This window comes from Epinephelus lanceolatus, chromosome 12 (genome assembly GCF_041903045.1).
Source record: "Epinephelus lanceolatus isolate andai-2023 chromosome 12, ASM4190304v1, whole genome shotgun sequence".
NCBI classification, from domain to species: Eukaryota; Metazoa; Chordata; class Actinopteri; order Perciformes; family Serranidae; genus Epinephelus; species Epinephelus lanceolatus.
Window position 1 is genome coordinate 30,406,465 of NC_135745.1, and position 24,369 is coordinate 30,430,833.

Below are 24,369 nucleotides of genomic sequence, written 5' to 3' on the forward strand. Positions count from 1 at the left end.
TCTCTTGGATGACATATACTTTTAGTGACATCACCCTTAGTGTTTCCACCACAAACAGTACTCTTTCATGTGGATGGGGTTGTTGTCACTCACTGCTTTGTCCAGCACTCACTGTGTTTCCTCATTACCAGTGACACAGATGGAAGTCTGCACCTCGTTTTTATCGTCCACAAAATGAGGCTGCACACTGAAATTTTCAGAGCAAAATAGATATATCCCAGTCCTCACTCAGAGAAAAAAAAAAAAAGCGTCACAGAGCGTCCTTTATGTGGGCGCCGCCAACACTAAACCCCTGAGCTTGCCTGAGAAGGACTAAATTTGCAAACCCACTATTTTAAAATATCCCATCAAGAGAGACTCTCACTGCAGCCTGATTTATTTTGTTCTGAAAATGTCAGCGTGAAGCCTCGTTCCAGACCTAGGGTCTAGGTACCCTGTCTGAAGGGTTACATTTGGTGCCAAAGGTACCATACTGAAAGTGTGTGGTGGAGACAGGGCTTAAGGCACACTAAATTCTAATAGCAAAAGCAGCAACACTTGTTCACAGACATACTGATGCACACTTCAGTCTGTCTGCATTTATCCATCGCTCAGCGCTACATCATTGTTTTGTTGCTCCAATCACACAAACTAACTGATCGAGGCAGCAGCAAACCAGCATCTCCTGTGTTCAGTGAGGTAAAGTTATTGTTCATGTCAATTGAGTCCTGCTCTAAAGAGAGCATAGTTCAGTTTCACTTTCAGTTTAGTTTCAAATACTAAGATTTTAGTGAAAAAGGACACGTTTAGTAGATACTGAGTACAGGACTGAATAAATGAGACTTGGATTATACTTTAAAAGTTGTGTGAGAGTTGGTAAACTGATGTTTTGATATAGTTTTGCTGTTGTTAAACGCAGATTCCCATCACTTGAATCCATCAAGAATTTGCTCCATTTTTGGATTTTTCCTTCACATGGAGGCATGCGAGAAAACCGTTTTCTTTACAAATTCAACATAACACAGGGTGAGTAATTGATACCTGTGAATGTTGCTTGAACTCAAAACAATAATTGATTATCTGAATAACTTTTTGTTAACTTTCACTCTCACTCACGTCTCACTTCCTTCTCCGTTTAACAGTCCAAATTTAGCCTATAGCATGAAATGAATGTGATCTACATATTAGAATAAGCCTCCGCAGAGAGGGAAGCCAAATTGAACTGCACTGGGAGGGATAGAAAGTGTCTTACACACACACACACACACACACACACTTTACAGTTAATTTAAATTATACTGTTAAGGGGTCATGTATAAGTACGGAGCTCAGTGCTTAAGACACTTGCGTTAAATATAGAGAGTAGCACACTGAATCAAAGTATATCGTGCTGTAGTTGGTGCTTTATTGAATGACGTCTAATTTCTGGCATCAGAAGCTGCATTTATGTGTGAATAGTTACATCGTGCTAAAATAAGGTTTAGGAGTTGGGTGTGTGAATGACGGAAGCTGCTGACTGTTCCGGATGAGCTCAGGAAATGCATTCAGTTAATGTTGAAAAGGGCCCCACACACAGAAACACTCACCCGATATCTCATGGTAAAAGTCATTACATTCTAATTACATTCAACAAGGCGACTCTGTACGTATGCAGAATCACATCAGCTGCACTTTTCTGAAACAAACACTTCCTCAGGCTGGCTGGGAGCCCTCTCTTCTCCTCCACTTCCCTTTCAAAGGGTTTTGCTGGTTGAACTGTTAATTGCTCCGTTCTTGTGCTTTCTGTCGCACTTGGGTCAAGTCAAACATTGGCTCCCCGCCGGCTTTACCATAAAGGGCAGACAGAGGAGAAAACTGGGGGGTATAGTGAGTGTGTTTATGTGTGTGTGTGTGTGTGTGTGTGTGTTCTTTCGAGAGAGATTCATAGTCAGTGGTTCATCTCCCGTGGGCCAGCAAGCTTTACGCTGGCCCACGGGAGATGAGCTCCATAATGGTCACCATGGCAACAGGCTTTCAAGATGGAACCCTTCTAGTACCCCTCGAGTGCCACAGCTCCTGGAGCACAGAGCAGCCAGTGTGTGAGTGTGTGAGTCTGTGTGTGTGTGTGTTTGCAGGCAACCCAGGCGCTGGTTGAGGCCAGCTACTTAAAAATTGATACATCAAGCGTCAGTGGAGAAATGTGACGAGATTGAATCTGACGTCCTTTACGGCCACCGGGGTTGCATCTGTGTGTGTGTGTGTGTGCTTTGTGCTCATGTGTACATTCCCGTGAAACATGCTTTTGGTCGAATTGACGTGTTTTCATGCTAAACAAATGTTGACAAAAGTTAAAAATAACTTGTATGTGATTAAACGTACAGATTTAAGTACGAAGAAATCATTGTACACTACTTCTTTTGAAAGCTGCTGCAGAGGACGACACATGTGACTTCATTATCCGAGAGTGTGTACATATTGTCAACAATTTCCCTCCTTGATAAGTGGAAGTAATATGTGTGTGCACATGTGTGTGTGTGTGTGTGTTGGGGGGGTTAATGAGGAGGTTCATGTGTAATAGAGATGTCAGCATCAGAGTTCAGCCCCCCGCTGTGAACCTCTAATCCCTAATCAGAGTTCATAACAACCTTTAACACCATAATATTCACCATAACTACTAATCCTGTGACACACACACAGACGCGCACACTCAGACATACTACTCCTGAGCAGCCCTGTTTTGACATTACATCTGCTCTCTTGATGTTTCTCTCTTTCTTCCTTTCCAATCGGAAGAATTATCATCATAATATCTGCGTATTAAACTTTAATGGCCTCATATTGTTTGCTCTGTATGAACAATAACAACTGCTTTACAACATTTTATTGCCTTTATATATTTTGTTTTTATAGTGAGGTGGTTTACAGTAAGTGGCACCATCATCACTACACAAATGTTCATTGTAGTTTTATATATATATACAGTAACTAACAGGTTCACAGGGACGCTAAAACCATCTGAATGCTCTCTGTGAAAAATCTCACCAGCAGCTACTGGTGATGATCCACAAAAACACTGCAAAAAAGAACTTGATTAAATTCTAGAGAACAATTATTTTGAACAACTGCTGGTTCAGTTTAACTCAATTATCAAGTCATGTCAAGTATAAACTGCCCACTGTTGGGGAGCAGTAATTAAACTAGTAATTTAACCACATGTTGCCATAGCATGCTGGTAGCCCAGAGGAAAATTCTGCTGGTCACAATTGTCTTTTATTTGTCTCATCAGGAATAAATCAGCCTCTGATTGTGGGCGCTAGTGAGCAGGGTATGGAGTAAGACATCAGTAAGAGCTCCTGCAGGATCAGTAATAGGGGTGGGCAATGGCCCTTAAATAATATAACGGTGTTTTAAGGTATTTTTGTGATTACTATATTCTTGAACATATGACAAATTAGTAAAAAACATATATGTCATTAATTTAAGAAAATAGAATTGCAACAAAATAAGTGATACAGATTTACAGTCTGCCTTCAAATATTCAGTGAAAACTAAACAAAAATGATCTCTCATTTCTTTAGTTTGGAAAGAACAACAGTAACTCAGAGTGAGATTCAGATTCTGTATACAATATTAATAGTTCAACAAAATGATATCTAACATGAATTACACATTTAAACAGCTCCCAAATACAACTGGGATTTATAAATATAAATCAACAGGTGATTTCCTTCTCTTTTAGCAAAATCCAATTCCACCTGGATCTTTATGCTCTGCCATTTCTCCTCTAATCATCACGCTGTAACCTGTGACAGGCTGCTATGATACCACAACTGTCACACATTCACGTATATGTAGTTTTTGTTGAACTGCGAACTTCACGTAGGTTTACAGTACCAAAGGTTTGTGACAAAATCACATGACGACACTGACTCCAGTGTGCACTCGGCGAGAAAGGAGAGGGAGAGACGCTGTGCTGCTGCCAGAGGAGCCGCTGACTGAGTTCCCTCTGAGTGGTAACTTGCTAAAAGAGTCTGAGAAGTCCAAGACTGTTCTTTAAACATTCAGAACACCACAGTTTATTCCACACTACTGAAGCTGCTCCTCTTTTTGGAACCACCACAGAGTTTGTAATAATTTTGCTGTCGGTCGTGCTTGTTGTTGCCATGGGTAACAGTATGACTTCAATTCATCAACAAGTCTCAATATCACGACTAACAGAATATGAATTTTTCAAGTGATATTAAAAATTATACCGCTATTATTATATATATTATGTCTCAAGGGAGACCTGCTTGAAAGTTCATTGAGGCCACCATAAAGACACTAAATTTCGGATAAGGCCAGGAATGTCGATCTGAATGGCGAGAAGCTTGGAAAAATATAAGCATGGAGGTAACACTCCATGGCCTGCGAGATCTACACGGCTAACTACCCAAACTTCAGGTAACTCGGACCAGCCCTGGCCGACACATACGGAAAAAAGAGGCATGTCTCCCGAAGAAATTAAGATAGAAATCTTATTGTCCATTAAGGGAAGTATTTCTAAGATTATAAGGGAAGAAATTAAAAGTGTAGTGGCGGAGGACCTCAACAACCCAAAAGCAGAGCTACAGTGAGGTGTGACTGCAACCTGATCAGAAATTGATCACGTGAACAAGGAATAAATCAGCTTCTTATTTGGAGACTACTTAAAGAAAAACACCATTAAATTGGCGAGAACCCGACCCAATTTAAGCCAGTAGGGAATAATGAGAAATTTAAGCCTGGTCTGAAATCAGCGGGTCAGGTCGGGCCCCAGTCAGGCTCAGGCAGAGAATCAAAGCTCTACTTTTTATCCCAATAAAACCACAACACTACAAGAGACAACAAATGTTGCGTTGTCTTGAAAACTATGATTTATACCTCAAGTAAACATCTTACTGTAGAGCACCAATTTATTTTGCCCGCAAGACTTTTGTTGTGGAAAGATGAGGCAGAATCACATGGTCGCAGAGCGGACAAGAGATATGAACTATGGCCAGCTAGAAGACATAGGCCTCCATAACTGACGCCTCAGGACAGACCCTTACTGTATTTATAGCATCTTATGACTTCTCTGACACTCTCTCACGCACACACACACTCACACACACTCGGCCAGACCGGATATGAAATGGTTTGTGATGTCCAGTACATGAAGCACATGAGTACACTCAGGCTTCTTTCTGATCTACTCTCTGTCCTCTGGATACCAGCCAATTACTGAGAGCGGCCAAGGGGAACTTCGGGATGAAGCTCTCCCTCTTCCTCATTCTGTCCATCACTGTCTTTCTCTGTCTCTCTCTTTCTGTTTTTCTCTCCTTCTCTTTATCTCCCTGTTTGCCCTCCTGTCAGTCTGTTTCTCTTTTTCTGTCTCTGTCCTCTGTCTGTCTTCCTCGTTCACTTTCTGGCCATCTCCACTTTAGTCTCTCTATTTGTGTGTGTGCATGTGTGTGTGTCTGCCTTTGTATGTGTGTCTTATTTCCCAGTGGGCTGTCTGTCATACGCTGACCCTGACCTTCTCCAGAGCTCCTGCACAAATATTTACTCTCTCGCTGACAGGCACACACACACACACACACACACACACACATATACAGACCCCTCAAAAATCTGAGGAAAAGAGAGCGAGCTCAATTTCAGTGCAATTAAAGCAAACACACATCGACATACACACTTTTCTAGCAGTAACCCAAGCTGATGGCTCTAATTTTGAGCGGGGGTGATTATCCTCCAGTGTAAAAACAGATTAAATAGATACCAGGTGCATGTGTGTTTCTGTGTGAATGGGGTCACAGGAAGACAGACAGAGAAGAAGAAGAGAAAGAGCATGACAGGTCTATAGAAGGAGTCTGTTGGGAGTTTGCTTCACAGTCTGAATAACTTATTCTTCTGTCTGTCTGTTGTGGTATCAAGATAAAAGTCACACACACACAGATTCACCTTTTCCTTTTAAACATAGCCAGGCACACCAGTAAAAACACAACACACACACCTTAGGTTTACATACACAGATTTAAACCTCCACTGTTAACACACGTTCTGTCTCCCCAGGCACGCTCGCAGCTTAAACATCTTCCATAAAAACCCAACCTGCAAAGCTTTAACACACTGTAAACACACAAACACACGTCTCATCTCCCCACATACCGTCAGACACACGCATACACACATCACGGCAGTAAACGTGCCCACATCAGCCGGCCCCGTGACCGGCAGAGTGTGTGTAGGAGGAGCTGTGCACCTCCTTTCCTCACCCACGTTATTTTCAGTTCATCACTCTCAATAATTCATTCTCTCAGGCGGTGGAGGAAAGGAGAGCCCTGTGCCTTTTTCCTCTGTGTCACACACACACACACACACACTCTTATGAAGATGTACCTGTCAAGTGAGAGGCCATATTCTAGCTGTCTTTAATCTGTGGGTGGGCACTGGTCGACTTTGTCAGCCAAACTCGCAGTAAGTCGACAAAAGCAGGAAAATCTGCTCTCACTTTTATTCCCCTTATCAGCATAAGATCACAGAGACTTCATATCAGTGCTTTGTTTTTTAAATTTTATAAACACAAAAGCACAAAAAAAAAAAAAAAAAAGCCCGGAAAGAGAATGTTTTAGATTGCTGCCTTGCTGGTTTGTGAGTGTGCTGAGTATACATCCCTGTGAATGAACATATATTTGTATGTGTGTGTCCCCGAGTGCCATCTTCCACCTCCCAGGATAACCTTGTTACAAATGAAGTATGCCATAAATAACGCTTCCCCTCTCACACACCTCCTTGACACCATGGCATCCATTCAGCGTCATGCAGGAAGTCAAGGGAGTCACACACAAAAGAGTCCCCTCTTGGGAAAATTGCTGCCGCGTGTCGCTTTTGTGCTCACCATAATACAATCTGCACAGTTCAGGATATAAATATCGACAAAACAACTAGCTGTATAGTCAGATCTGCTTTATGAAGCAGTCTTGAAAGGTATAATGACACTCACAGACCTCGATGATGCCCTCTCAACACAGCGCCGAATGAAGCAGGGCGGCAAGTCACCATGGAACATAAACTTTATACCGTGCTGCTATTTTTGGGCTCATTTATTTTCAGTTTCATTTAAAAATGATCATAACTGAGGTTCTGTGCTAGCATGAGCTGCTTTAAATGTGACTTTTTCCTAACACTTACACATTGTTCTTTGGTGCAGTTCTTTGGTGTGGGTTGAGTTGCTCTGTAGCACTGCTGCCACACAAAGAACTTTTTAAGCCTATGTATAGTTCTTTATAGGTTCTCTTCTGGTTCTGTCCCCAGAAAAGTAAACTAAGCACACCAAGCAAGTGCTTCATACAGTTGCCAGCTGCGGATAACCGTCAGTTCGTCTCATCTGTTCCTTTTCATCGTTAGAAAGCCAATTTATTTGCTTGAAGCATGGGACAATGACTGTCACGAACAGGACACAGATCTTATGTGTGTCAGACACTTGCCACCTCCTTTCAGTTTGCTCTACCAGTTTGCTGGTGAAAAAACAAAACAAAAAACGAAGCCTTCAATCTGATCTTGACATTGATTATCAAAGCAACAACTGAGGCGTCAAAGCATCCGGATGAGCCCTAAAGAGGATACAAATTAAAGCAAAAATTAAAGTGTCTCTGAACCTTTTTGGCTACATGCACATCATGTCTTACAATTGTAGTTTTTGTAATTTGACTAACAAATTATAAGACATGATTAATAATTATTTATATTTTAAGTAGAGGTGTCATTTATAAACACACTGACTCATCTGTGGTATTATCTGGCATCATTCAAGGGCCCGGGCCCGTGGCATCTCTTCTACGCAGCACCGTTTGACAGAGGTGCTGTATAGCACCTTTAAAGATGGGTGCCATGTCACAACAAAACAGGTTCTCTAATGATTTTGAGCCAAGGCATTGCTTCTGTGTTCTGTTTGGCATCATTCTTGTTTACATCCATGGTTAGAAAGACACAAATAAACTGCTTCTTTCAGTTTCCAAAAATGCTTTCATACAGGAGTTTTCAATGTCTGCCCCCCTGGGTGCCCCCTCAGACAATCAAGACAACGGCATTACATGTAGGCACATTGCCACCACTGAAGATATACTGTAGCTATTATTAGTTCCTGTTTACAAATCATTTCCAGTAAACATATCTAGCTTGCAGGTGTATTTAGCTACCTATACAAGTTGTCAGTTCAAGCCCACAGGCACCTGTGATTCTGCAGCAGCTGGTCTAAATGGTCATATTTAAAAATGAAACATAGTCTGTCACATCTCTCATCAGGTCCTGTGTAACCGTTCTTTGTTCTGGCTGACACTGGAGCTGAAAAGTCTATTTGAATTTTCTGAATGGTTCCTCTTGGCTGTAGAACAATAGTGCAGCTGTACTGAATACGAAAGCAGCAACAAATTGGACTTCGACCGTGGCTACATCTGTACGTTGTGTTTGGAGCTGAGCAATAACGCCTGGGCAACGACGGCCCAATCAGTCTGACGGGCTGATCGTACATCTGGAAACCATCCATAAACTAGAAAGAGAGAAAAAGAGGGAGGGATGGGGGAAGGGGTCAATGGCTGTCTTCCTGTTCCTGTGTTTCCTGTTCGGCAGACCCGCTGGCTGCCTGCATGCCCCCTCTGCTTTCTCTCACAACACACATTTCTCAAAACCTTTAGATCTAAAATAGAGCAAACTCAACACTGAGTCAACACTATAGAAATGTGAAAATGATGAACTTTCCCATGAGTACACGCATGTTTATCCCTAACTGGAACTCAACAGATTATGGAACACATCCAATTAATGGCAACTGTACCCAAAGGAGACACACTCTCCCCTCTACACCTCTCTCCTCTCTCTCTCTCTCTCTGCCTCCGTCCATAGGGAATAGTGCTATATAAGGACGTGAAGTTGAAACATGCATTAACAGTTTCTCAGTCCTTGGCCTGCTTTTCCTCCGTCTCTCTAAGGCTTTGTTCACATAGCTCAACCCACTGCACCAGACTCAGCTCGAGCTATGCGAGGTCCCGTCTCCCAAAAGCCTCCTTGATGTCCTCGGGTTTGGTTGTGGCTAACACTACGGCGACGCAAATGCGTCTTGGTGCTAAGGTGGCTTTTGGCAACTCAGCCTATGTCTGACAAGTGATCTGCCATGGCGAAAGAGAAGCTGTGCTTTTGGGGGGGGATGTGTGAATAGACATTATCTGGGTCAGTGCTGTGTGGGTATGTAGACGGGGTCTATGGTGTGTGGAGGATATAGCGAGCGCCTAAGCCTTTGTGATTTTGTGTGTCATTTATTCAAACACAAAAGAGAGGAGATGAGGAAGAGGGAGAGGGGAGGCAAGGGATGGAGTTTTAGGAGGGGACATGTGAGAGAGGAGATAAAAGCAAATGAAGGCGAAATGAAGTAAAAGGTGGCAGTCATTATCCAAATAAATGAAAAGTGAAGTCAGACAGACGGACAGCGGAAAGACGCACACTTCCAAAGACATGTAGAAGGACAGATGACTGGCCTTTACTTGGCCCGTATATCCGTTTGTCCTTTAAGAACATCTGGCTCATAATAACACCCTGCTGCCTCACACTTCAACAGCTTAATGCCCTAATGCCTGCAGCAGTGTACACACACACACACATACATTGCATACACACATCATTTGGACTGTATACACACAAAAATCTCTTGACTTGCTGTCTAAATCCTTCTGTTAGCCGCCCACTCCCTTCCTACCCACACCTTCTTGCTCTCAGGCTCCCTGAGCTGCCACCAAGAGAAGAGCAAAGAAATGAGAGGACTGTGTGTGTGTGTGTGTGTGTGTGTGTGTGTGTGTGTACACGAACATACTACATGCAGGAGGGAGCGCTTGACCTTCAAAAGTCTGTATGTGATCAACATAAAAATGCTCACTTTACCTCGACTGTCCGCATCACACACACACACACATATTCACACACACACTCCTGCTGTAAGGATAGAGGCAGAGATCAAGCTCCGTGTTGGAGAGGCAATAAAGAAAGGCAGGTTCCCCACTGAGCTTTCAACACACACACCCACACACACATAGAGCCCTCTGTAAGTGAGCTCAATCTCTTTCGCAGGTGCGAAGATTAGCCTTTTCCTACATCTGTTCCCTGCTCAAACCTTTCATTACGAACACAGGCTGCAATCCTCTTATGAGATATAAAATGTAAAAGACTTATGTGTATGTGTGTGTGTGCGTGTGCGTGTGCGTGGCTATAGTCTTTCTTTCATTATGCATCCGAGTGCATATCTTGATGGAGCCCTTACAGCACATGTATCATATAACTTTCACTTACTGTACAGAATGTAAGCTGTCTCACAGAGCACAAACAAAAGCTTTTACTGTAAATCCGTTCCTGCTGCGCCACAGTCAGAGCCAGGTCTGATCGACTGAGCGGCCGAGCAGCAGGTCTTTGATCGCTGCTCGTCACTGGCAAGACAGAAAGTCGAATTCCGCTTCACAGGTTGAGCAATATACTGTTTTTTTCCTTCTCTTGGAAATGACATTGAACAGGACTTAGTTATCCCGCCCAAAAGTTATGATCTCATAGCTTTGGTCAGATGGGGTTTTGAGTGTGTAAGGAGCTAAAGCAGTGTGATGTTTTCCTGGCTTTAAGGGTTTACATGGCATTGCCTTCAAAGAATAGTTCAACATTGAAGTTTTTTTTGTTTGAAGTGAAAAAAAAAGTTTAGTCGTCGTCCCAACACTTCTGTGTTGTGTCTCTTGCTGGAAGTTGCCAGATACAGTTGGCGAGCCCAGATTTTGGTTTTGATCTCTGTACAGGAACAATGAGACCAAACCTGCCAACCTAACTGTGATGACAATGAAGTTACTGCCTGGCAAAGAAATATTCCAGCACATAACACTGTGATGTGTTGTTTTACACAAGATTTGTGCAAAAAACACAACGTGTTAATTAGTGAGGCAGATTTTTCTACCTTTGGATGGAGCCAAGCTCGCTGTTTTTCCCTTGTGTCTTATATTTATGCTAAGCTAAGCTAACTGGCTGTAGGCAGTAGCTTCACATCTATCATACAGACATGAGAGTGGTATAATCTAGTCATCTAACTCTTGGCAAGAAAGCAAATAAGTAGGTGGTGGCTTGTTCTTTAAACCAAATTTAAACTGCAGCAGTAATAATGAAACAGTCACTGTTGCATTAATGTTGGCCATTTTATTTTCATATTCAACAAATTATAAAACCTGGTAACATTCCTGAGGCTAACATGAGGTCAAAGACACGTTAACTCTGTCCCACCCTTTCTTTTTACAGTTGATTTTTATTGATTTTTGTATTTAAACAAATTACAATGCAACTAATACAACATATAATACAAAAATCCACAACAAAAAAAAAAACAAATATCACACAAGAAAAATATAATTCTTATCATCTAATTAACCATAATGGATAAAAATAAAAATCATAAGAAGCTACATATTCTAAAACGTGGATGCTTCACACATGTCTTCCACCCAGCAGCACAGAGGATGTATACAATCAGCAGGGTTTCATAGCCTAATAAGGCCATGCCAACGATGTGAGCTCAGTATTCTGTTAAACTCTCTGGGGTGGCACCCATACAATTTCCAAAAATTATAATCCAATCGAAGCCAATCAGGGATCTGCACTGCCGCTGACAATGTAAGCAGCCAATCAGAGACTGTGTTGTAGCTGATGACGTAAAATGCAGGCAGCAGTTTTCAGAACAGTGATGGCAGCCTCTGCTTCCAAGTAGCGTAAACACAGCAATAACAGAAATAAAGTCAATAACAACAATTAAACAAGTACAAGAGTAAGCACTCACAGGTTTCTCTGAGGAAAAGATGTTTTCGCCGTTGTTTTAAATGGATTTGGCAAAAGCTTGATTGATCAACTGGCGCCATTGGTGATTAAGAAGATGATCCCCGGTGTTTTGTTACACTGATGGGCTGAAAGAGTTTTACTGTCAAGGCGAGTACTCCCTCCCACTGAAAGTGTTTGGGGCATCACTGAGTCCAGACTGATACAGATAGCGACACAGGATGTTGAGCTCACATCATTAGGATGGGCTTACCAGACTAATAGTTTCAAGGTGGACACCCAAGATAAGTGTCACCAATTCAGTATCTGACCATTGGCCTGAGTTATGATGTTGAGTAAAGGCCAGAAAAGTGTTTCTATAGAACTTTATGATGTGACAGTGAAGTTAACCTTTGACCTTTTTTGAATTAAAATGTCATCACTTCATTCATCATTTTATTCTATTAGACATTTGTGTGAAATTTTGTTATAGTAATTGAGTTATGGCCAATAATGTGTTTTATGCGGTCACAGTGACCCTTTGACCATCAAATTCTGATCAGTTAATTCTCGAGTTGATGTTTGTGCCAAATTAGAAGAAATTTCCTTTAAAGTGTTCTTGAGTTATTGCCAGCATAGAGGCATAAAGAGAAGAGTTGACATTATTTAAATAATGCGGCAAACTGTGAAAATATACTTCACATCTAACACAAAAATGGCTTCAAGTGTTATTGCCAAAATATTTAACTATTCCTTTAACACACAGACATAAGATTAATATCGATCTTCTTTTCCAGTTCTCAGAAATAGCAAAAAAGTGCAATGCGTGTCTTCAAAATATTATTACAAGTCAAGTAGCAGTCCAGAAACCCATTGTTTCTGCATCCATGGCGTTCCAAATGAACACAGTCAACTCATTGGACTCGTTCCTTTGTCATTTTTCACTTTGGTTTCGGTCCAATTTGAGAAGTGAAAAGAACAGCGGGAGAGCTAAGTGGAATCAGTGAAACAAGTGTGGTGTGACTTTGAAAAGTTCCTCTTGTAAACTAAGTTTTCGCTTCATCTTGGCAGCATCAAACAGACAGATGAATGCGAGGCGAAGGGAAGAAGGAGACCATTAGACAGGTGTGGCCGACGGACAGGCAGACACGTCATGCTGACCCATATTACTTTTGCCCGCTGAGAAAAAGAGAGAGAGGAGATGAGAGCAAGAGAACTTGTGTCGAGGTGACAGGTGTCTGTCCTTCTCCACTCCGTCTCCTCCATCTCTCAGGCATCTGAGGCAGTAATTGGTGCTGTCAGACACACAGAGAAGGACAGGACACACACACACAAACACACAGCTAGTCACAGCAGCACACACATACACACTCCTGCCCTTCAGCATGTACCTCTAGGGCTTAAAGCAGCAGAGGTTTGAGAGGAGAATTCACTACATTCCCTACCAGCTGTGAGACAGAGACAGCAGGAGAGGGCAAGGGAGTGTGAGGTGGAAATGGAGGGGGGGTGTAGAGGAAACAGTGGCAGACAGAAACAGAGGGAGAACAGAAACAGAATGCACAAGAGACAAAGACGCAGAGAGAAAAGAAAGCAAGAGAGCGAACGAGGCGGGGGGCTTTGGCTGCACTGACGGAGGCCTCTGCATGGGGTACGGAGATGGAGGAGAGCTGACAGGGGTGAGCAAATGTATGTGACAGAGAGGCAGGGAGAAAGAGAGGGTATGTGTTTGAATAAGAGTGAGAAAGAAGGAGAGATTATGTAACTCCAGTGGTGACAAAGCAGATGAGTATGATTTCATGGGATTGAGCAGCAGAGCCACAGCCAATCAGAACTCTGTGTGTAGTGCACACACACAGTAGCCTAGACAGAAAACCACAGGTGATTGAATCAACAAATATGTATTTAAGTTACAATGTTAAAATCCCCCTTCACTCAATATAGTGTTTTTCCTCTGTTTATGCCCCATAAAATGTCTGACCTTCTTGTTCTTGACCGTCTGTGCACTTATCTAAAATCTGAGATTCAAACGCACCCAGGGCAAGCTAGATTACGTACATCACTAATTCAGAAGCCTATCTCTGTCTTTTATGGGAAACATATCGACGGGGCAGCAGACTTTAACACAACACCTGCAAAGAAATCTGAAACCTCCAGCACAGAGAGAGCAGTTAGCATAAGCATAGTGAAAGTTTTGACAGCAAACAAGATTGAGCGTGCACTTTCAGATGTAAATCGAACCGTGGAGCTTCCTTTCACTTTCTACCAAAAACCCAGTCTTCGTGGTGCCATGCCATTTCTCTGAGGACCCTAAATTTCGAAGCCCCATTAGCCTGAAAAATGCTCTCTTGGAATGAAAACCCATTTCTCAGACAGCCGATCATCCCAAAAACAAACAGCCATTGATCAGAAGTTCCGTTTCTTCAAAAATAAATACTTCATGGAGTTAGTGTCAGCTTCCCAGTGATGTTTACCAGCCCTTTGCTGTATTTGAGCCACTGATCCCGGGGGTTTTTCACCGACCCATCCTGGTTTTACTAGCAGCTTTTGTGCCACCAAACGTAGGAGTTTTAAGCCAAAAAATGCTCTTGTCCTAACCATAACAACCATAACAAGTGTTTTTTTGTGCCTAAGCCTAACCACATATTCACCACAACATTGTTGACAAATATAGCATATGCTTTTTTACAGAATGTGAACATTTTTCCTGGCAATTGGGTTTTCTAACCACAGGTGGTGGTTATTTTCAGAGAAACTGGCTGTCAGTCCAATAGTTCATCTTTTGGAGTAACGGGGCTTTGCGACTTTGGACCGTTGGAACAATGGGCAGACCTTATTGTGGCAGATTTTATTTTCTGTGTCACAACTACTAACGTGGTGCCAGCCACTGCCAGTTAGCCTACAAGCTAACACGCTAACAAAAACCACAAACAAATAAAAGATGTTAACTACACTTAGCATTCTGATTTGTCAGCTAGTTGCCAGTTTTGGTGCACAAGTCTGAATCACTCTCATTTACTTTGCACCTTCCTGCGGCTTTAAATATGTATTAATCCCCTGCTAAAAATAGTCCCAAACAAATGTGCTCCTGTTTGCTAAAAACTAGCTATAACTTTTATTTTACTTATGATATGTTAATATGAGAGGTCAAAGGACGGTTCCTGGGAAAGTAATGTATGCAATATGGTACTTATTATATAAAACAATCTTTCATGTGGATCATTTACAATCATTTCCCATTGTAACCTAAAGAATCTTTAAAGCTCTAAAGAATCTTTCCACAGCAGGTCAGCTGAACATGCATAAATGCAAAATGTGTTTTTCTGCATAGCTGTAAATTACAGGCAAGCACACGATCCAATCTGTTGAATAAAGTGTCCGATAATTAGTGTTCACTTGGGTCTAAATTTTTCGAGCCATTAGGATTTAAGCTGCTCGCTCAAGGACATTTCCTCAAAACACAAACAAAAGACTTGTTACTATGCCTACTGAATCAGAACATTGTCTCTATTTCCCCACTAATTAGCACCAAATTACACAGTTTCTTTCCAGAAATGTCCTAGGAAATTAAAAAAAATGGTAGAACCTGCAAAACAAAGTCTCGTGTAATAACTAAACCTTTCTAAATAATGAAGCTTTATATTTGTGCTCTGTTTGTCAAGACTTACACCTTCAGTAGGGGCCAGAAAGTATGTAGGAATGAAGTAACACCTAATTAGATTGGGTCTTTTAATGAGATTAACAACAAAACATCAATATGTCATCATCCATTGTTTATGATAACTTGGTATGACATCACTTGCTAGATGCATGGTAGCCTTCGCCACAACCTGGTGGCTCTTGGTGCTTGTGTTGTGCCCATGAATCCCATTATTTCCTTCATAGTCAGTTACTACTGTGTTTTGTTTGTACTAGGAGAATGGCGGCCCTCTTTCTGAGTGGGTAGCGTCCTGTGTTGTCATAAAACAAGATTTAATTGAACCCAGTGTCTGACAGTGACAACATCAAAACATACACACATTTTTAAACACACTTTGCGCCTCACTTTGGGGAACAAGAAGCAAGCATGGGGTGGGAAAATAGAAAAAGAGAAAGATGAACCCGTGATCTATAAATGTTTAACGAGTGCAGACAGAGGAGATGAGGGCTGTGTTGAGGAGGAGGAGGAGGAGAAGGGAGACAGAAAGAAAAATGGTGAGGTGAAAAAGGAAGACAGTATCAGAAAGGATGGGTGAGGAGCAAAATGGTGGGCTTGTAGAGGGAGAGAGGTCCCATTATAGAAGCAGACACCAGAGCAGGGTTAGAAAATAGCAGAGGAAGGGAGAGAGCCAGAGATTGAGAAAAAAAGGGCTGTAATTGGAGGTGTCTGGTGTTTGTCTAACACAGAGAGGCTAGTAATGATTCCATTAGCGCCTCACACCGCGAGAGAGAGACAGGGACGCAGAGAGGGAGACGGAGAGAGAATGAGAGCCAGAGGGAGAGAACGAGTGTGACACGGAAACAAAAAGAGAAGAGGCCAGAACACTACGAGAAGATTCACACAGAACATTAGAACAAGAAAACAATGAGGGCACTAAATGGCGGAAAAAAAGGAGAAAACACACAAAAAGAACAAGAGAAAAGGGAATTCAAGGCGTCCATTAAAAGCCTTGTTCACCTGCACGATGGTGATAATTACAAATGCCCCTCCAGTCCTTTCCCCAGCTCTCTTCCCCACCTCACCCCTTCCTCTCTTTGTGTGACAGCAAACGAGAGAGGGTGATTTAAATGCATTAGCCGAGTGTGTTTTCCCTATGGAAGACCTACACACTGTGTCGGGGCAGAAACCTTTTGTTTGGAGCCGACGCCGAGCGCTGAGAGGACTCTTTAAAAGCCTGGCCCTTGTTCTCTCAGGGACACATTAAAGCTCAACGCACCGGGTTGTTGTACTTCTCTGTGTCCTCCCATGTCTTTGTTAAAAGCAGGCTGATTACAGATGCAGTTACATTAGGTAGCTAAGTGAAATTTTGACAAGGGAAGGGAATAATATCAGAAAAGAGGCACGTGCGGGCGAAATAGCACTGGCACCAATGTCACTTTGACAAAAGAAAGCCGGTTTCCAGGGTGTTCATTTGGCATTATCTCACAGGCTGCATACAAATATGAGATATGTCAGACTGACATACGTGGGACAGCAAATTCTCCAGCTGTATGAGGAGGGAATTTCATTGCTATGCAAATCCTTCCCAAGATCCCACAAAAATGTTTTTCCTAATACTGAGTAGGTGGCGCAGACAACCCTGCGGCACAGAGATTTCAATTCACCACAAAGGAATTAAAATCTATTGGAAAATGCTATGTGATTGTTTCCAGAATAATTGCTGTGCCACAAAAATATGCCCTGAAATGAACAAAAACTTGGCTCTCCCTCTTGTGTTGCCGACACCTGTTCTGCCTCCACACACACACACACACACACACACACACACACACACACATGCATCCACATCTGTAGTGACCATAACTTATTAGACAAGGGACCCATATATTTCCTGACCTCTGATCTCAGCCTGTCACAAGGACTCATTACATCAATGCACGACTACAGCACACATGCTGTTATTGAGTTAAAGCTAGCTTGTTAATCGTGCTTACCTTGCTGTATTTACTCTCTCCGGAGTGATAAGACTCAGGGAGCAGGCTGATGAGGTCATGGAGATCAATCAGGTCAACAGCTTTGCTGCGTCAGACTGACTTTGAATAAAGTTTGATACACAGGATGTGACACAGGCCCAATCCCATTTCATATTTTTACCCCTACCCCTTGTTTTTGACTGAGCCTTTTGTTGTTGTTTCACACTATCAATCGATCAAATACTGTCAGTCATCAAATAAAAAAGAAGAGTGCTTCATTACCAGGCCACTAGTGGTGCTCTGGAAGCTAATATTACCAACCCTGCCAGGCTGCACTGGTATTAGAGGAGCAGTAACTAGTGCAGCAACTTTGCTGCTGGACTCTGATTAAATCTTGGGTGTCATATGCCATCAAATAGGAGGAATGTGACATGGAAATATCTCCAAATATGGGAATGCCAAGCACAAATCAGCAATAACAACAAAATGTTAGCTAAGTAGTGAGTTATTTTGTTACGCTTGTTATTGAGAAAAGGAACATAATACACTGAAACGACATCAAACTAAGACAGTGGTTCTCAGACTTTTTGTGCCCAAGGCACACCAAAGGGCAAGCCAAAATCTCAAGGCTCGCCTGTATTTATATCTGTGCACCATAGCTTCTAGGAAAAAATAAGACAGGTAGCTTTCGTGATACTGTCTACTGTCTTTTTTTTTCAGTGGTACGTCATCTTTACTGGTGCTTTGTTGTAGTTTGCTCCCTACAATAAAATGATCCATTGTCCCACTCACAGCTTTCTCCTTTTAATTGTTACCATCTCTCACACTTGCTGCCCATCAGGGCTTTTAATATGTCACACACTTATAATTCCCATGCGCGAACGGCAACAAATAGGTGACCCGTGAAGATTTTTTAAATAAAATTAAATTAAATCACATTTTTAGAGTTTGCCTCTTTATTAGGAAATGGTTGCGCACAACATACTGATACAGTCAATTAAAAATTCATTTATAACTTATTGTACAGGCCCAGTTAAATATTGCAATAATATTGTGTGGTTATCCCAAAATCCCCTGGCACACCTGGATTGGCATCACGGCACACCATCTGATAATAATCTAATCTCGATTCATGGGTTTCTTTTGTTACTAGTGTAGCCATATTGCAGATGATATTCGTAACATTTGGTTTGAAGTTCGCCTCTAAAAAAAACCCCTAATTTGGAGGACCATGTAGCGCCCCAATACTTTGCCCTACCCCTCTATCCCAACAAGAATTTGGACACCCTACCTCTAGAAGTAAATGCACAATCAAAGGGGTAAGAGCTAAGTTGTGAGGGAAAAGGTTGTATTGGGATTGGGCCATAGACCTAAACGCTGCAGGTAGTGAAATCATCTGAAAACCTGTCAGTGAGATCACCTGTCAGATAACCAATGCATGTCTTTTTTTGCAAGACAGACATGCGGCTCAACAGTCGGCCTTTCATGATTGAGATGCAGCCAGAGTTCTGCCACAATCTGTGCACATTACCAGTATGCATGCTGCAGAGAACAGCGTCTGCTCTTATTCACTTGTCTCTAAGGCCCAACTGCCAAGTTTTCTGGGCGTCTTGGCTGCTGCCTCTCCAAAACAACTGAAATTGCATTATGTGCACTGATTTCCAAGTTTGCAACGATGAATATCTATGATTCCATTTTCTTTTCGGGGAGGAAGTGAGCCCGTGGGGACAGGTGACAGTGTGAGCCTAATACAGCTTGCGCGCTCAAATGCATGCTCACACAGTATGTACACACACAAACGCACACATACCGCACACGCCATCTGTGGAGTTTTACGATTCAATAATCCGCTTCCTAAGGCATACCTTTCCCTCTCCTGCGACACAAACACACATCAATAAGCACTTTCTCACACACACACTTGTACCACTCTCCCCTACTCAGCAGGGAAAATGAGATATTCAGCTCTGAAAAACACACACACACTCAAAAAAAAAAAAGAGGAGATGCCTCAAAGCAACTCCTACCCTTCTCTCTGCAAGAACTGTCCTCGCAGTGTTGGGAGCTGTATAAAAGTCACTCGGAGCGATGACACCCACACAAGTCACACACACATCGGTAACCTAAATACAGAGTCATTGTCATTCCATCCTTAGTTTCACAGCAGAATTCATAGAGTGCCGAAATGCTTCTGCGCATATTCGTTCGGCAGCAACACAGGTGCACACTCATGTATTTACACATCACATATTCATGTCTAAGAGAGCAGAATGAATATGATTGCTGTGTTTCATTTAGAAGTGCACTTTTGAAAGCTGTTGAAGAATCTCACGTCATACTTTGACACTCTGGTTTCTTTTCATTTCTGAAGGCCAACCTTTATGAGATCTGTGCATCCAGAGATACACACTATATAACAGGCACTCAGTAGTGTAGAGTAAATTCTGCAATAATAAAGTCACTTTCCATAAACACAGACGCATTAAAGCAAATACACAATGGCACCATGCGCATTTCACTTTCTTGCTCTCTAAATTTGTGTTTCTATGGCTTTCTTATTCTCACACACGTTCCCACACACTAACAATACATCCCACACATGCCCCCGAGCCCCCACTCACGTTGGCAGACGTCCTTGTTCTCCTCGAAACCCGGTTTGCACACACACCTCCCGATGGGAACCAGCCAGCCTCCGTCTGCACTGCAGTACATCTTTGGAGCCTCAAACTCCTCAGAGGCGTTCACACACACACCGTGGACCTCCACCAGTGCCGTGTCTCCGCCTGTTATCGTGTCAGGGAACTGGGCCAGGTTGAGCACAGTGAGGGGACACTTCTTGTAGAAGACCCTGACAGAGACCAGAGCGATACAGGCGCCCAGGTCCTGGAAGGCCAGGTAGAAACCCTTTTTACTCAGGTTGCTGATGTCCCGTACCTCCGTGTTCAGCTTCATCACACGGTCGCCAACATCCACCTGCGGATGAACGACATTTTATTTGTGTAATTCATTTTAATTGGAGCATTTAAATTCAGTTGAAGCATTTTTTTCCAGTCTAAAAAGTTAGAATTCTATTTTGGTGCACTGTTGCTGCTGTAAACTCAGCAACTGCATCTCCAAAGCTCAAATAATTATGCCCTCAAAATCCTGGCAGTTTGGCAGCGAATGGGATACGATAACTGAGTTCAAATATAACCCACATTCAAACCCAGAGTTATTTTCTAAGAGTCAGTGGCAAATAATGAATATATAATAATTTTGGAATGCAACTCTTCTGTTAGGGAGTCAGTTGGTCACATACAAACAGACAGAGCTTAATGTTAAGATCAATATAGAAAACACGGTATAAGACGTAGCCAGCATACAGCTGCATGGGAAAGACTTTGATCCATTTATCACATGTGTGAGTGTGTGACATGTTAGATACACCTATCAGCCACAAAAACCACTGACAGGTGAAGTTACTAAAATTGATAATCGCATTACATGGAATCCTCTGCTGAGAAACCTTGGGTCTTGGCATTCACGTGGATGCCCCTTGACACGCACCACCCACTCAAACACTATTGCACACCAAGTGCACTCCCTCATGGCAACATCACTCCCCACTGGCAGTGCCCCCCCCCCCCCCCCCAGCAGGACAATGTGCCATGCCACACTGCAACAACTGGTCAGGAATGACCCGAGGAGGGTGACAAATTGCTCAAGGTGTCGACCTGGCCTCAAATTTAACCTCATTCCAATCCAATCGAGTATCCTTGGAATGTGCTGGTACCCCAGAGGTCCCGTGTCCATGCCTTAACAGGTTAGAGCCACTACCGTCTATCAGACTTGGCTCTGACCTGTCGAGGCATGGACACAGGATCTCTAGGGTACCAGCACATCTCGTGGATGCTCGATTGGATTGGGATCTGGGGAATTTGGAGTCCAGGCTGATGTCTTGAGCACTTTGTCAGATTCCTCGGGCCATTCCTGGGGAGTTTTTGCAGTGTGACATGACACATTGTCCTGCTGGGGGGGGCACTGCCATCTTGGAGTGTTGTTGCCATGAGGGGGTGCACTTGATCTGCAACTGTGTTTGGGTGGGTGGTGTGTGTCAAGTGGCATCCACAAGAATGCCAGGATTCAAGGTTTCCCAGCAGAACATTGAATGTAACGAGATGACTAATGTTATGTACTTCACCTGTAAGTGGTTTATTGTTGTGGCTGATCAGTGAACACAGCAAGTGCCCCGGTGTGCTTATCTCATGTGTTATAAGTGTGTGTCCATACCTGTGTAAAACTCTCATCTGCAGCAATAGTATCGATCTTGACATACTGGCTTTCCTTGATGAACCACAAGTTGGCATTGTTGGACTCATAGTAGTACATGTTGAACGTCTGCAAGACAAACATCCATCACACTTCAAACTATAGAACTTGAATTTATCAGACAAAACAGAATAACACACAGTAAAACAAGACAGATGAAAGCGAGGGAGTCCATCCAATGTGAAATTTTAACAAGGCTCCCATAGCTCTCCAGCTATTCTGCTGCTTCTCTTCAAATCTCAGTCCATCTGTCTCGATGGCCAGTCAGCAACACTGTCTGCAGTTTCATGAGAAGTGCAGCTCTGTACTGTCTCATATTATCTCCACTACTCATTCTGGAGATGTAATGAGAGTGAAAAGGGTGCAGAGGGCAGACAAAGTAGAGAGAAATGAATACAGCTGAGCAGTGATATCAGGCTGATATGAGCGAACGGGGGACAGTAAAAAAAAATATATTAGAAGTTAAAATATACGAGGAGCCACAAAAGAAGCCTCTAGAGCGTCGTCTGTTTCGTTCTGCAGCTATTCTCTCATGTCATTCTTTTCCCGCCTTTTGTCTGTTTATCTGTTCATCGGCCATCAAAGGGAACTTCAATCTGTGTGTTAGTGTCGAGTGAGTGTTGAATGGAAAAGACTGAAAAATAAAATCATAAATGGTATTCAAAATGCTCTTTTCACTGCTCTGCAGTCCCATGTTCTGTGGTATAATGTGCAGAATGAGCATTGGTTTCATACCAAGTAATTATAGTAAATGCAAAAACCACATTACACCTGGCCTTATATTAATTTATATGTTAACATATGTGAAGCTGGTGATACTGAAATCATCCGAAATTAGTGGAAATTATTGTGTAAACTGGCTCCATTAACTTCATAAACAATAAATGTTTAACTAAAAGTACATTTCTAGTGCTTCACTTTACTCTTCACTTGCTTCTCAACCTTGAATGTAAGTCATACGCTTGAGAAGTAAAGGATTTTGTCCAGAAGGCTAAGAGCACTGCACAGTCAGAGAATATTTTGTTGACTTTGCAGGAGTTATTTTTCTGAGTCAAACCTCAGACTCCAAACAATGTCTGCCTGCACCATGTTCCAAATCAAACTTACTCTTGAGCTATTGATCTCCAAAACAGAAATGTCTCCTTTTTTTTCACCCGCTTCCCTCCAAAAGAAATTCAGTGCAAAGAACTACACACCAGCTCCTATTATGCTCATCAAAATTCAATGTCTTGGGTGTGTGTGTGAAGGAATGCAGACCTCCTTGCAGGTGCCAGGTACCCCTGGCAGGCTGTTACAGTCCCTCAGGGTGAACTTGATCTCAATGTGGACTCGCTGCGCTCCTTCTCGGCTGATGTGACGCGTCCTCAGCCAGTTGTTCTGGTTGGCCTCCATGACGTTGCACACCTGGTAGGTCCTCATTGGGGTGTTCCTCTCATCCATCACACTGATCTCCTCCCACTGGGGATAAGACAGAGGAGGTTTAGAGAGAGAAAGGAAAAAGCAAAGTGGATCTACCAGACGAAAGACATAGCTGTTTATTTTACATGGAATTTCTGATTGGATTTCCACATTCCACCGTTCTGCAACGTTCTTAAAACCTGCTGGTTCACACCAATGCAACTAGATGAGACAGTGTATCATATCTATGCAACAACTCTCTGTACTTCCATTCTGATTTGCAGCTTTTCAGGCTTATTTTGTGGCTGAATATACTTTGTAGCTTCTTAAAATGTGAATGAGGATAGTGAGATACTGGTTACAGTTGCATCTGTGGCAGTGATGAAATGGTGAAAAACTTAAAACGAGCATCAGATGGACTGTATTCGTAATAAATATGCCATAATAATACAAATAACAAGCGCCAATTAATCAGTCACTGGCTACGGTTACATGATGGCTTCTCATTCGGAATTAAATAAATCTGAATGAAATCATTCAGAATTAAAGTTTTTCCAGGTAGTTTACATGGGAAATATTCATTCTGAATGAGGGTTTACACGGGAGATCAGTTCAATCGCCTTTATTCAGGTCTGCACAAGGTTTGGAGCAGGGAAGGTTTCTGATTGGATAGGGGGCGGGGCGGATGTTACGTGTTTACATTTACCGGAAGAAAACACTGTAGTCCTCGCTCCGGATAACAAGATGCTTGACGACGCCGTTCTTAGTGCGTTTTTCGGGCTTGTTTTGCTTATATTCTTGAAGCAGCAGTACGACAACAACCTTGTTCTGCTAATGCTTCATCTGTTGAGGAGGAGAAGGGAGGTAGAAGGTCGAAGAAGGAGACAGAAGACCGGAATGGCCTTTCATTCCGATTAAAAGTGGAATTAAACTGTGCATGTAAACGTACTGAGTGATTAGCAACCTATCGTCTAACACCAGCACACCGTGAGGACAGAATCAGAGGGCTCCAAAGGGATGGAGTACCTGCCACAGCGAGCGAACACGCCATCTGTGGTGAATTTGACGTGACCAGCGGACCTCACTACAAGCCGACTGGCTGTTAGCAACAGACGACAAGCTTTATGTTCTAAAACCAGCTGCCGGCGATTTGACCAGCAACATTCTAAAAATGTTTCGTCTCGTTGTAAATCATTGGTCTGAACTGGGCTTTAGGTATCGGTTTGCTTTGGCCTTTAGTTAATTAATCCATTAGTCACTCAAAATTATTTG

The 24,369-nt window shown here is 42.6% G+C and overlaps 1 protein-coding gene across 2 annotated transcripts in view; it reads right to left on the reverse strand.

Annotated features, from left to right (window-relative positions):
• LOC117271950 (ephrin type-A receptor 3) overlaps positions 1-24,369 on the reverse strand; it is a 117,163-nt gene that overhangs the window by 61,269 nt on the left and 31,525 nt on the right. For both annotated transcript variants that reach the window (XM_033650532.2, XM_033650533.2), the window contains exons 3-5: positions 22,957-23,157; positions 21,661-21,768; positions 20,013-20,364 (exon numbers count right to left, since the gene is read on the reverse strand). In XM_033650532.2, the coding sequence (XP_033506423.1) occupies positions 20,013-20,364; positions 21,661-21,768; positions 22,957-23,157 (661 nt within the window). The remainder of the gene's footprint in view (positions 1-20,012; positions 20,365-21,660; positions 21,769-22,956; positions 23,158-24,369) is intronic.